We start from the raw sequence: 13,859 nt of genomic DNA, 5'->3' as shown, positions 1-13,859 counted from the left end.
ACTCACTTGTTTTGTAGAAAGTCCCACGAATTGTTTCGTCACTCATCATGCTCCGATTCTATCTGTGATAGGAAGTTGCTTTATGTTAAGAAACGCTTCGAAACTTACGGAGTTCGCCAACTTAGTTGCGGTTATTTATTTCGACCCAGTGTACTGTACTCATTCGAGCTTTTCAAGTAAAACTTATTGTGGCTAGCAAAAGGATCAACCGGCTCCTGCTCTTCTGCTCCTTGTCCAGATCGCTGGAGCAGCTTCGTCTCGGTCTATTTTCCTTGACAGCTGCGATAGTTGGGCAGCGGAAATTTGAATTTGTCAATGTCCCGCACAACTTTGGAATAAGCGCTTGTGTTGGTGTTTGATAAAAAAAAAAAGCATGTATCACGTGATATTATATTCTACGTGAATGCAGGTAATATGAGAAATGGTCACGTTTTCTGTAGGTACAGTAAAATGTGCTCCTATAATAAGCTGACTGAGCTAACAATGGCCTTCTTGGTTAGCTCAGTTGGTAGAGCCACTGCCCCGGAAAAGCGGTGGTCCCGCGTTTGATTTCTGGACCAGAATGAATATTTATTTAACTACGAAATTTCTAAGAAAGTTGCATAGCTTTCCTTTGTAGTTGTATGGCTGCACTTCGGTGGATTTCAAAGAGTATATACTCTTTTATTACAAAGCTACTTCACCACGGGGTTTCCCCTAAATACAATACTCGAATAATATGCTCCTATCTGTTGTTCTGAAATCAACTATAAATGCAATTAATCCCAATCAACTTAGGAAGTGCCCCTGAAACTTATGCGACTGTTTGCTAACTGTGATTCTGGCACAGACAAGTAGAGGCTGAATCCTTAACACCATTCGCGCACATCAGTTACTAGCAAGCCAGTGCAATGGCTCAGGCCAATCGCTACAAAAATAAGAGCCACGACGCTAGACCGGCGCACGGTGCTCTCATATGCAATCCTGACGAATTCATCACCTTGTTACTTCGACAGCTGTGCTGAGCGAACGTTAATGTACGTTATTTCTCTCTATGCTGCGTCGTTTATACAAAAGAACATCCGGTTGGTAATGAAGTTAAAAATCCTCGTCCGGCGACAGCTATAGCCATGTGTAGGCATGGTTTGGTTTGTGGTGGTTAACTTCCGAAAGCTACTCAAACTCTGAGAGACGCCGTAGTGGAGGGCTCCGAAAATTTCGACCACCTGGGGTTCTTTAACGTGCACTGACATTGTACAGCACACGGGCGCCGTGCTTTTCGCCTACGTCGAAAAACGGCCGCCGAGACCGGGATTCGAACCCGCATCGTCGGGAACAGTAGACGGATGCCCTAACCAGTGCGCTACCACGGCTCTTTTTTCTTTATGCCACCTCCAAAACCAAATTTTACACTAACGCATTATACGCAATATTAGCTCGAGCTGCGTGACCTAATAAAATTCAGGCATGTGTAGCAACGTTTTCATTCTCGGAAGCAACTCAGACACTTGGTCTTGTGCCTTGAAAACATCAATAACACTAGCAACGGATTCTCGAAAATGCTGCCGTATTTTCCTCGCATCAATATCTGAATTCCTGAAAGCCATTCTGGATCGCCAGATACTGTGCAAGCCCAGTAACATGATCATGTCCAGGTGTAGCCCAGCATCGTCTTGAATTGGTAAACATCTAATTTCAAATGCATCCATAGGTAGGTCTTTTTAATCGTTCGTTGTAGAAATTCCCAGAAGAAAAAGGATTCCCAACAGTCTAAGAAAACGTGTTCGATACTTTCCGGCTTGTGGCATATGAAGCAGTGATTTCCCCCAAGGTACAAAAAAAAAAAAAAAAAAAAAACTCTTCATTTCTAAATAGGTCTTAACTTATAGTGTATTGCTATGAAGCTTGAAAAAGAAAGTTTTTGCTCCCGCGGGTATGCGTAGTCATATAAAATATTTTCAAATACACGGTGTTCGCGGTGCAAAATGTGGTAATGTTCAAAGGTTGCTGCTTTCAAATGCTCTCATTTTTCTTTCAAGTAACTGGAGCATCCGTGGTGGACATTATAAAACAGACTAAATGTGCACCTGTGCGGAAACTGACATCGGATAATTACCATTTTATTGCTGCTCTTCGACAGTATACGGACTGTAGCAGTCAAATGCTATTTCAATGGTCAAATATTACACATGAACAAGATAATTAACCTCTAAATAATCTAATTAATTACTGGTATCCTCTTTAATGCCTTAGAGAGCATTTTGTATATCCACGGAGAGCCAAAATTTCGATAGATGCGCGAAACTATGGCAGTTACAATTTTCCGTATTTAAATACACAACACGATTTCTCACTACAGTAGTTGTATGAACGACTTTATTGTTGGAAGGACAGCGTCTTCGGCCGACAATATTGCCGAGAGATAAAATTACACAAATGGTTCTGAAAATTACCCTGTAAAACTGCCAAATCAACACGATGATTTGATCTTTTCACGTTTTGGTGAAGTTTGCAGTGCCGAATTTCTCCATTATCAATTACGCATCAGCTATTGAAAGAATGCTGAAAACACTTCTCACCTGCTTTCTGTTGCTGTTGTATCAGCCATGCACGAGGGACGGTGCTCACTACCACACAGGCAGTAGTATAAAAACTAGCTGGAACGTGTACGTTGAATGCATGCGATGTTCTTTATTTGATAAAAGTTGCTGTTTCACACATGGGTACATAACCAACTGTCAAAGTCGACACATCTTTTCTGCAATACAGGGTTCTTCGGTGACACTGAGGACTATCGCATTATTAGAGGAAAGCTGCAATTTCTTCTGGTCGAATTGGTCGCTCGTAGATTCGGCATTCTTCTCTTCATTTTGCCTGGGCTTGTGACCCATGGACAGCAAAATTTCCAAGTTGGTCGTTGGACCTTCACACATAATGAACATTACGTAGCTGAGGATGTAGCTCCAGATGAGGACTGCGAAGCTCTCTGAAACCTGTAAAATAAATGAAACAATCACAAACAGGTGTTGTTTCCAGGTGTTTTAACTCAGATTCCCGTGATTCCTGACAATAGGAATAGGCAAAGCAGCATTGCACTATAACTTGACGAATTGTGTTTCCATCAATATTCAAGATTCAGGCGGGACGGAAGTGAGATATTTTACAAAATAAATAGAAACAGGAACTTGCATAGGATGAAAGAAGTTGGATGCAAAAATATATCTGACCACTGCCCTCTCTGTGGTGCAATGAGGCTTTTTCAAATAGTTGTATCTCCTAGTTTAAGGGTCGTACTCCTTAACAATCTCTTAGGAGAACCGCTAAGAACGGGCCACTAATTATTTTAAGCGTTCTTGTGCGATGTTACTAGTTGGCTTACCGACCATTCCTTACGTTGCGGGACGTCCGGATTTCCCATAAGATCTCCGGAGTTCTTAAATCTCCTTTTGGGGAATGACAGAGCCACATTTAGGCATGTCTTCACTCACGAGCCATGAAACTGACACGCGCATCACGAACGCCAAAACGTTGTGAGTTTTCTTCTACTGTGTATCGATACGATATAACATTTTTTATAACTGATGACAACAGGTTTAGTGTTACTTTGTGACCGAAGAAAAATACGAATAGTGTAGAAGGTAAAAAAAAAAAATAAATCGAAGAGCCCCGAAAAGTAAAAAAAAAAAAAAATGAAAGAAAATGTTGCATATGGACAAGTTTTTCTAATGAGTGATCAGAACTCCTCAGAACGGGAAAAAAAACAAACCAAAAGAGCCGCATTGCTGCCGTTTATTGCTGCATTTAATCCTATTTATCGGCATACTTTTAAACGCTTCCAAAGTCTTCTTTCCAACCACTGTCATGCAAGTGGCTACTGCATACATCGCTATGTAGGTCCCGACGCCGCATGCTGAATATGTTTGCAATAAATGAATAATAGTGAAAAACAACCGAATGCTATCGTATACGCCGCGGTACTGCAGAAAAATGTATGGATGGGTTTTGGTCTGTGGCTTTATAAAAATAAATGTTACAATGATCTCCATTAGGTGGTACACAACACTCAGTGAGTTTGCGTCATTTTTCAACGTTACTTACCTAACATGATTGAAGCCATTCAGGACCATGCCGCAATATTTATATCCAGAAATTATGATCGTAGTCTGAGCACAGCACAAAAAAATGTGACCTTAACCTTGAATCATTAGGCTTTCGACGTTTAGTCTCTCTTCTTTTCTTTCCTTACTTCATAGACCTGTGTACAGCACCGCTACACGTCCCCTTCTACTATATAGTGTTCCTTGACAAACATTCCGGGGGTTGCACAATAATTTCAGTTTTACACGCATTAGTACCACTCGCGGTATAGCTCGTGTATGCTTTCACGGGCCATATCGTTTTAGAATGATCTTTCCGGTATTATCCATAGCTTACAGCGATGCATTTTAAGACAGGTTGCCCCAGCATTACATACACCGACGCTAATTATCAAATTTCCACGCGGTTATTATTATTTTCATTCAATTGTCACGCTTATTTATTCGCTTGTGGGTTCGCCCTTTTCCATTTACTTTTCTCCCTCGATATCTTCATACACCCTTTGTGGTCTGAGTTTGATGAATGCTTTTTTAGTTCCGGTGCTGTATTTTTTGCATTTTACTTTTTGATTTGTATATATTGTATTTTTGTATTGTTTTCAGCTGTTATTTTGTTTTACCGCCTCTCCATTTCGTTGGCTGTCTGATTATTATGTAAATTCTAGTTTGTGTAAGTACATTGTTGTTGCCCCCTACTCAATGCTCTGAACTGGGGCCTATAAGGTATATTGAAATAAATAAGAGAATAATAAATAACCAGGTGGTGCAGGTTCAGTCGACTGTAAACAAAATCGCACATTTAAAGCTGCATTTACGTTTTTATAAGTCACACCTTCTAGAAAGCTCCTGAAAGAGCGCATTGAGGTACTGATACGCCCTTATAATGGGTGCATTGGTGCTTGCTGCACCCAATAAAGAGTGCATCAGAATCTCAATGCACTCTTTCTGGAGGTTGTGAGTTATAGACATAGAGTGGGTGCGGTTTTATTTAGTGTTTGTATAATTTGTATGTTGCAGCTGAGCGTCGACGGCAGGGAAGTGATTCCAAATAAAAATTTGCAGCTCCTTCCGAGTTAGCAGAAGACGGTAAAGGGTCGTCAGCAAAGAAGAAAGATAAACTCTTTTGACAACACAGTAAAATTTCATACGCACGAGGCCACATTTTGTTTGGTAAGTGTGTGGCGTGGGGTAAATCGCACAGCGTAGCAATCCTAAGAGCTGTACCTCAAGAACGTTCCTGGATCATAACCAGAAATTAAACCTATTTATTTGTTTCTTTGCTCGGGTGAATGTGCCCACGTGTTTCCATACAACTAAGCGTTGATTCAAGTTGCTTTCAGGCTCTTGCAAGTACAGTTTAAAACGAACATATTTCGCTTTGTAATTGTTAAAAATAGGCACCACTCAGCGCGTTATAATGAACACTGACTGACCCACAGTGCACATATGTATGCGCGCTTCTTAAAATGAGACTAAAAGGGCAAAAAGGTTAGTTTTCTTTGGATTTATTATTCTATTTGGAACTCAATACTGTAAAAGCAAACAGCGAACCTGCACATTATTGCTTTATCCTTGGCGGAAAAAATGTAGCAGAACGACAGTCTAGGTGTTTCAGTATTTCAAAAGCATGCGTAGGTTTTTTAAGATTACAATAAAGCTTTGTTTTTTTTTTATTTGAACTAGTTTCTGATCAATTACTATATGGCTACTCCGAGTTGAGAGATTACGCCAGAATTCAGAACATTAAACTTACGTCCTGGCTGCGACGAATGCATCAAGAATCAAACACACCCAGAAGCTCGGACGCATTTCAACATGAGAGTAAGGATGCCAGCCGGTTGTATTGACAAGGTTTGGCGAACTAATGAAGTCGTCCGTTGTCATTGCCAGCAAAGAAATTGAGGCGATACACCACTCACCAGCGTGTAGTGGGAGAAAAAGATGCGCTCCCTGGCAATGTGGTGGGTTACAACAATCATTGGTAAATGCAGTAGGTAGACGCCGAACGAGAGACGACTCAGCGGCAGAAGCCCTTGCCACGACAGCAGCCGTCTCAGTGGTTCTGGTCCGCAGCGGGGTGGGTTGGGAAAGGAAAAAATTCAGGTTAATTCCTCAGCGTGATAGAGTGGTTCTCCAGACAAAGCAGTAAGAGCACTAGTGCAAATTATGTAATCTCTGGTAAGAAGACTGGATTGTTGCTAATTTACAAAAACAATCTATAGATAAACATACAAGCAACGTTGCAGCGACGCTGCTCGCAGGCGAGGAAGCTAGACTTTTGGTGGATAAATCGCGCTTAAATTGGGAGCTTACGAAACAATACGAAGGAAAGTGCTGTGGTCTCATTGTCAGAGTGGTAGTTCGATATTCGGAAATGCTGACTAAATGCGGCTAATGTGACCATTGTAAATAAGAGTAATGTTACTCCCTTCGAGTAACTTCTTTGAGAGACCAGTGGTTTGTAGCGGCGTAATTAATCTCAAAGGAGTAATTCATGTCCCGCTTTTATTATCCCCCTGATCTTTGGTTGCGGAGTTGTTGCTTAGAACTTCCTACGATGAAACGCTTCCATTTGCCGTGTTCCATGTGCGCGAACAGAGTGCCGAACGATACTGAGCAGGCATGAAAAGAAAATATTAAAGTGAAATTTTAAACTGGAAGCACCACTTCGTTGCCTCACTGGAACATGGCTGCATGCTTTGGTTGTACTGGGCCTGACTGGTTTGAACAGTGTTGTCATATCAAGAACATGAAGAGGAAAATAAAGCAATAGTGCGATGTCCGCAAAACGTTCAAGCGATGTTTTTCAACGTACTGTGATCTGCACTTTCTTTACTTCACTAAAATACAAAAAAAAAAATTGCGACGAAAATTCAGTTACTGTTGCAGCTTCGCTGCCTCTCACCTGCCCTTCTTGTGGCGCAGGCGAAGACAAACCAGAACAAGAACACGGAAAAGAAGATTCGGTCAGTGAAGGCGTAGAACATCCGTGTCGGCTCGGGTGCTCGGCCATCGCGTCTGTACCATTCGTGCTTCACGAAGAGGCAGAAAAGACCGCAGAACAGTGCCACGCACCAGCAAGCAGCCTGGAAAATCTGAAGAAAAGTTACAAGAGATGGGTTACCACGAAATATTCGGAGGTAAATCTCATGTAAGTATTCTCGTATTCTCACGTAAATATCCGGAGATAAGTCAATAGCTCATGTCTGGGAAGGACTAAACAAATACGAGACAAAAATAAAAAAATAAAAGATATGCGGCGTCGACCGTGCTGTTGCAAGTGTGACTGGGCTTCGGATTTCACCGCGTGAAAAGTTTTCTGCGTTTTGGTGTCTAATATTTTGATGCTTCTCTAGATGTGATGTTTAAACTGGAGATGTATCCTCGTTCTTGCAATGCAAAAATCCCTTTTAGGCTAGAGAAGATCAGATGCAACTCGGCAGTTCAAGAACTAGCGAGAACTGATCCACCTGGTAATGAACAGCAACGTCCCTTTTAGGGCATTAGTTGGGGCTCCGCGAAACTAGAGGGGGTGACGGTACCATACGCACACACGCATTGCCACAAAAGCAAAGAACGGATGTGGTTGTCATCACCGTAGTCGATCTTTCTTCATCTGTCATATATCTGGCATACTTATCTGCCAGCGCACTGGCTATGCGGCATCAGGGTTGCAGCTGGTTGATGGCACTGGGTGAGTTAAGTGACTAGAAACAGTCTGATATCTGAAACACTTTGAGGGTTGGACGCTTGCGAAAAGACGCGTTTAACTGATTGGCAATGAGAACTTTATGCGACCCCGCGCGATGGCTTGATGGGCACTGATGGCGCACATGGCAGCCGTATGCCTCGCATAGGCAGAAGAAAAGAAGACGAATGCCGTATATGCATGTTACTTGGTTGACACGACTCCTCCTACTGTGCGTAGTTCTCAGGGTGAACAACAATTTCTTCGTAACACAACTTCGCGAAAGAAATGCGCTGCTTTCAGCACACCTCATTATTCGGGCGTTTTATTTATTTTATTTTATTAGGGGCGGTTTATTTTATTTATTCATTTTATTTTATTTTACAGTGGGAAATTTCCCATCGTAAATGTACTATGCTCTAGCCATGTTTTATTTCGGCGTTTTTAAAACAAACTTTCAAAGGCTGTTACAGGCGGCGATAGTACCATAGAGAATTTTTTTACGTATACTGAGTGGCCGCGGACCAACGTCGCGTGGAGCATAACAAGGGAGCGTTGGGGTCCATGTAACTTCTTTGTTGTTCTATGAAAGGTTTAATTCAAGTGTGGTTACCAACTGGCTCCACAATTAAACGCAAGAAATTTGACTGGCTTTGTTCACCACCTGAAGAGTTTACTAGCAAGTATAGAACGCAACCTGTGCAAGCAAGTTCGGTTAATCTTTCCCAAAGTTATTGGCTCCACCAGCTTTAACACCACCAGCTATATCGAGCATTACACCGCAGCGTTTGTTGACCCCTTTGTTTCCTTAAAAAAAAAAAAAAGGTGTCTGCCAATTATTAACAGCCTTCATGAGTAGAGTTAAGTTCAGAATAAGAAGTGAGTACTGCAGCAACCACTCCCACAATACTGAGTTTTCTTGTTACTGAAACAAATATTGCCGGAGAATTTCAGGCTGGGCTTAATAGCCGGAACTGAGTTTACGCCCGCTTTGCAAGGTTGTGTGGAAAGATGTAACTGCACGCTCTCGTCGACATGTTACGCTATCACGAGGCTTATACCATGCTCCAATGCTGAGTATTTGGCAGTATAACTGACACAGCAAGAAACGCTTCAATGTGAAAACGTTAGCTGCGCACACGACGATTCTACCTTGTCATCAAAAGAGAAAAGAAACAATACGCAACGGTCATGCGCATCGTTATGTACAAAAGTTTGATGAACATTGCAAAAAGAGAAACAGGGCAAGAAGGAAAGAAAACGCGCAGCACTGTTCACGAATACAACATTTTTTTGAAGGCCATCACGTGCTCTAGCAATTCAAGTGAAACCGTTTTCCGAAAGTTTCAACCTTTTGTCCACTGCTGTTCTTTCTCGCTGTTCATATGCTCAGTCGTTATGACGCGTTATTAAAATAAACTTGCACAGCTTAATACCTTTATCGCTGGAGTGGTCTATTGTCTAAAACGAGTAACTTACCATGTAGTAATCAAGAAACTTTTTTGAGAAGCTGTGGACACGTGCTGTAAATTGTTGCTTTTTTTAACGACTTGTGCGTTTGTAACCTTAGTATGTAATGAGCTATCATTTCTTATGTCATAATTTGCAGAAATTAGACGCTACCAATCGTATGAAGTTCTGCTTACTCGAGACATTCTTCTGTGGCTGTACTTCTGCACAATAACGAATGTGATGCAACCGGAGAAGAAGCAGACGCCGTGGTAGAACGGGAGCTTGTAGTACTTATTATACTGGTCCATGAATAGGCTGTAAGAAAAAGAAAACATCAGTTGTAGGAAAGGCGGAGAAATTGGCCAGGGAGTAACTTCCTTCGAAGAAGGGGAATGTGGAAAGGCACGAAAGGGATAACAGAGAGATAGGATGGTAGGCTTAAGTAATGTCAGAAGTAGAAGGCTTGCATGAAAATCTAGTTATATCCGCTACCATTCCTGTCTTTATAATGCATGCACAGACCTAAATTGAATACTGAACGTAACCGTCACCTATCCAGGCAACCGCAATATATTTTTCGATTGCATTGCTTAGATTATACAAACAGGTTTTGTGCTTACTCTTGAGTTCGCTCTCTGTTGGGCTGAAACTCAACAAAGTGAATGGTTCGCCCCTGTCACCACTGTCGTTAAGTGCGTGATTGGATTTACAGGGGCTACAAGACGGTCAGATATATTCAAGAAAGCATCCAGTTTGAGCAGCGTTCCTGATAGTAACGTACATTACAAATATCTGCTGTCATCATGCAGAACCTAACTACATCCGTTGCGGGACAAACGTATTTCCGAAATCTTTCCCATTAATCCGGGACTTCTCCATCCAGAACCACCTTCGTCCCTGCAAGCTTCATAATCTTATGAACCTACCTGAATTTCCGGCACCATCTGACACGTCTCCACTCTCTTTCAGTTAACCGTATTAAATGAAGGAGCCATTGTTTTCTTCCTTTTGCATTGCTTACCCTAGCCATACCGATTTATTTTCTTTATTTCACCTATGATATACTTAACTCACGCTTTTTTCCAAACTCGGTCTGTTCTCTCTCTGTTTCTTAGGGTTAAGACGATCATTCTTCTTTTGATTTCTCGCTGCGTTTTCCTCAGTTTAAGCTGAATCCTTTTTTTGTTAACTTGAGCTTTCCTGACATCCTGATCGGCATTGGCAAAATGCAGCTTCTAAATACCTCTCACTTGAAGGACACTGTTGAACTGCCATGGAAAATTTCAAGGTACTTGCCTAACGCGCTCAGTCTCGTTCGTATTCTCCCATTATTTCACTGTCACGTTCTAGATCTGCTGTGACTACGTGCCATGACCGGGTATATTCCTTTACTATGCCAATGCTTCGCAGCTTATCATAAACTGGCCTTTTGCTCCGAGACTGTCTCTTCTTAGAAATATACTCTAGATGTACTTGATTTTGACTTTCAAGCCCACCGACCTTCTTTTGCCTATGTCATTGACCATGCCTTGGAATTGTGGCCCTAGAATAATTACCAAGAAAATTTCATGGCATACCTAGTAACGCCAGGTATTTTGCATCTGACATAACAATTCTTGATCGTGTTTGCTGAATAATTCCTCTAAACTTGCGGTTAATAGCACAAAATTGCATCCATGCTCGACATCGCTTGGAATGGAACTTGATAACGTTTTCTGCGAAAAACTATCACCGCTGTGTTATCGCTATAGATATTCTGCAGGACCTCCACATAGACCTTCGGTGCACTCTGATTTTGGAAAGCCTATATTACTGCTGAGGTTCTGACAGTCCGTCAAATGCCTTCTTTTTATCTATGAAGACTCAATGTCTTAGAGGACGCCTCACAAGCACCCGAGAAATGTCTACTAAAGCTAGTCACCTTTTGAGTAGGAGTTTCCCAACTGGTCTGATCAAAAAGCTCTTATCTTTTGCGTTTACCAACCTTGGTCATGGTGACAGATGTGATACTGGACGCCGCGATGGCGACGTTTTTTCGCAATGGGGCCCATCTGCCATCGCATAGCACCTTGTTTGCTAACGAATAGCAACCTTATCGGCCTGAAGACTTTTAATTACTTGATTAGCATGCTTCCGGGACTATGGTGCTTTCGAGGTCGTAGGCCCATCGTATACAGGGTGGTCGGTTTTCCTTTCACTATGTCCTACCGTCCTTCAGCAAGCATGTGGTCCCTTGGCCTTCAACAGCCGATTTCCCTTTCTGCCTTGCACGTAGGGCCTCATTTACGTGATCTCCAGTTACCACCGGGATGACGAATCCGTCGACTCCCTCAAATTCATTGTTATATTTTGGTTATTTTGGCTGCTGCACACATGCGTGTTGACTTTTTCGGCTATTTTGACTATTATCCATACTGATAATACAATTGTTCTTCTTACTCTTTGGGGTGTGCGTCTTACTCAACAGTGTCTTCGCGCTTGCTTGTAGGATACCTGCCCTCTTTTAAGCCTGGTAAACCTTTCCGTTCTAGAGTTTACACACGAATGGCTTGCTACAGTCAATTATGCTTTCTCCTACAACACATATAATATATTCTTGAAAACCTAAGCATCAGTCTAATCTGTCAATGACAGTTTAAGCCTTTTCTATTAAACATGTGTCATCCTAGATAAGCCCATCATCATACAAAATAAACCAGATGCCCTTTTGCGCATATATTTTATAGTAATTGACGATTGCGAGACATATAACTATCTACAAAGGCGGAGGTGAGACCAACATTATTAATTACAGGCCAATTGCAGTTCTGACAGCGTTTTCCAAGGTATTTGTAAATGCCATAAGTGACAGGTTGCGTTTTTTTTTTTCAAACGCTGAGTAGTAACAGTAGTAGAAAGTGGTTTTGAAGCAAAAAAGGATAATTAGAACTTGCGCTCAATAATATAAGCAATAAAGTAAATGAATATATGGAAGGAACAGGCCTAGTATTGAATATTTCTAGATTATACACTGTCGATCGTGATATGTCAAGAAAACTTGGAATACATGGCCTTAGTGGAGTGGCGCTGATAATGATTCGAAGTTATCTTGAAAAATGTTATCAATATATATGTACGTATTAATAACTGCATCCCCAGAGAACTCTAGTGCAACACGACGTTTTCCAGGGCTCAATTTCGAGACCCCAAGTTTTTCTTGTTTGCATAAATGACATGGCTACGATATTTGGAGCCTCACAAATAATATTGTGTGCAGATGCTACTAACATTGTTTAGTTAGAGAAACTGCTGGTTGTATAGAGAAATCTGTTAATAATAATTTAAATAAGCTATCTAAATAGCTTTAAAGAAACAGCTGGAGTCCAAATGCATATATAATAAAGTATATATTTTTAAGTCAATTGACAAATATGACTGAAACTCGGTTATCATTCGATTTGAAGAATGCTCTATGTAATAGGTAACCCAGCAAATGTTTCTCGGGACTGAATCAGCCCCGACCTCTCATGAAACATGAGTGTTATTGAACTTAATGAAGACTTTTTCGAATCATTGAGTGCGCTTATAAAGTGCAAGATAATATCAGTTCAGTTCAGGCGTTCAGTCGTGTCCGACTCTTCGTGACCCTATGGACCATGTCACGCCACGCTTTCCGGTCTCTCACTATCTTCTTAACATCACATAACTGCATCTGCAGTGCCGCGAGGATGCCATCTAACCATCGCGTTCGCTGCCTACCCCTTCTCCGGCGGCCCTCAACCTTTCCCAACATCAAATCTTTCTCCAGCGACTCCTCTCTTCTCATCAGATGACCAAAGTAGCTGAGCTTTAACTTTAGAATTTGACCCTCCAATGAGCAGTCAGGGTTTATGGTCGACAATATCGACTGATTTGATCTTCTGGCAGTCCAAGGAACTCTCAAGAGTCATCGCCAGCACCACAATTCAAACGCGTCAATTCTTCGGCGGTCAGCCTTTTTCACAGTCCAACTCTCGCATCCATACATCACAATTGGAAAGACCATAGCACGAGTTATACGGATCTTGGTTGGCAGACTAATGTCTCTGCTCTTTACTAGGCGGTCAAGGCTAACCATTGCTCTCTTTCCCAAAAGCAGGCGTCTCCTAATTTCATGGCTGCAGTCTCCTTCCGAGGTAATCTTGGAGCCCAAGAACAGAAAATCTGTCACAGCTTCCACTTCTTGTCCATTGATGCTCCAGGACTTGATAGGGCAAGACGCCATGATCTTTCTCTTTTTAATGTTCAGTTTAAGCCCAAACTTCTCACTCTCTTCTTGTACGCGCATCAGAAGTCTCTTGAGTTCCACTTCCCTTTCTGCCATTAAAGTGGTATCATCCGCATATCTAAGGTTGTTGATACGTTTTCCAGCAATCTTCACTCCAGCTGAAGACTCGTCCAGACCGGCCTTCCTCATGATGCACTCTGCAAATAGGTTAAATAGGCAGGGCGACAGTATGCAGCCTTGCCTCACCCCTTTCTCAATCGGAAACCAATCAGTAAGACCATGCCCAGTTCTGACTGTGGCCTCTTGCCCTTCATACAGGTTCCTGAGTAGACAGATGAGGTGAATTGGAACTCCCATCTCTTGGAGAGCTTGCCACAATCTGCTGTGATCTACGCAG

The 13,859-nt window shown here is 41.9% G+C and overlaps 1 protein-coding gene across 1 annotated transcript in view; it reads right to left on the bottom strand.

Annotated features, from left to right (window-relative positions):
• Positions 1 to 2,653: 2,653 nt before the first annotated feature.
• LOC146207709 (nose resistant to fluoxetine protein 6-like) overlaps positions 2,654 to 13,859 on the bottom strand; it is a 41,225-nt gene continuing 30,019 nt past the window's right edge. Inside the window, exons 12-15 of the mRNA XM_084577342.1 lie at positions 9,411 to 9,531; positions 6,982 to 7,171; positions 5,996 to 6,138; positions 2,654 to 2,972 (exon numbers count right to left, since the gene is read on the bottom strand). Coding sequence (XP_084433468.1) covers positions 2,718 to 2,972; positions 5,996 to 6,138; positions 6,982 to 7,171; positions 9,411 to 9,531 — 709 coding nt within the window. The 3' untranslated portion in view covers positions 2,654 to 2,717. The remainder of the gene's footprint in view (positions 2,973 to 5,995; positions 6,139 to 6,981; positions 7,172 to 9,410; positions 9,532 to 13,859) is intronic.

The sequence above is a fragment of the Amblyomma maculatum genome, chromosome 1 (genome assembly GCF_055883805.1).
Source record: "Amblyomma maculatum isolate TAMU_Amacu chromosome 1, ASM5588380v1, whole genome shotgun sequence".
Lineage (NCBI taxonomy): Eukaryota > Metazoa > Arthropoda > Arachnida > Ixodida > Ixodidae > Amblyomma > Amblyomma maculatum.
This window is presented reverse-complemented; position numbering and strand designations above follow the sequence as displayed.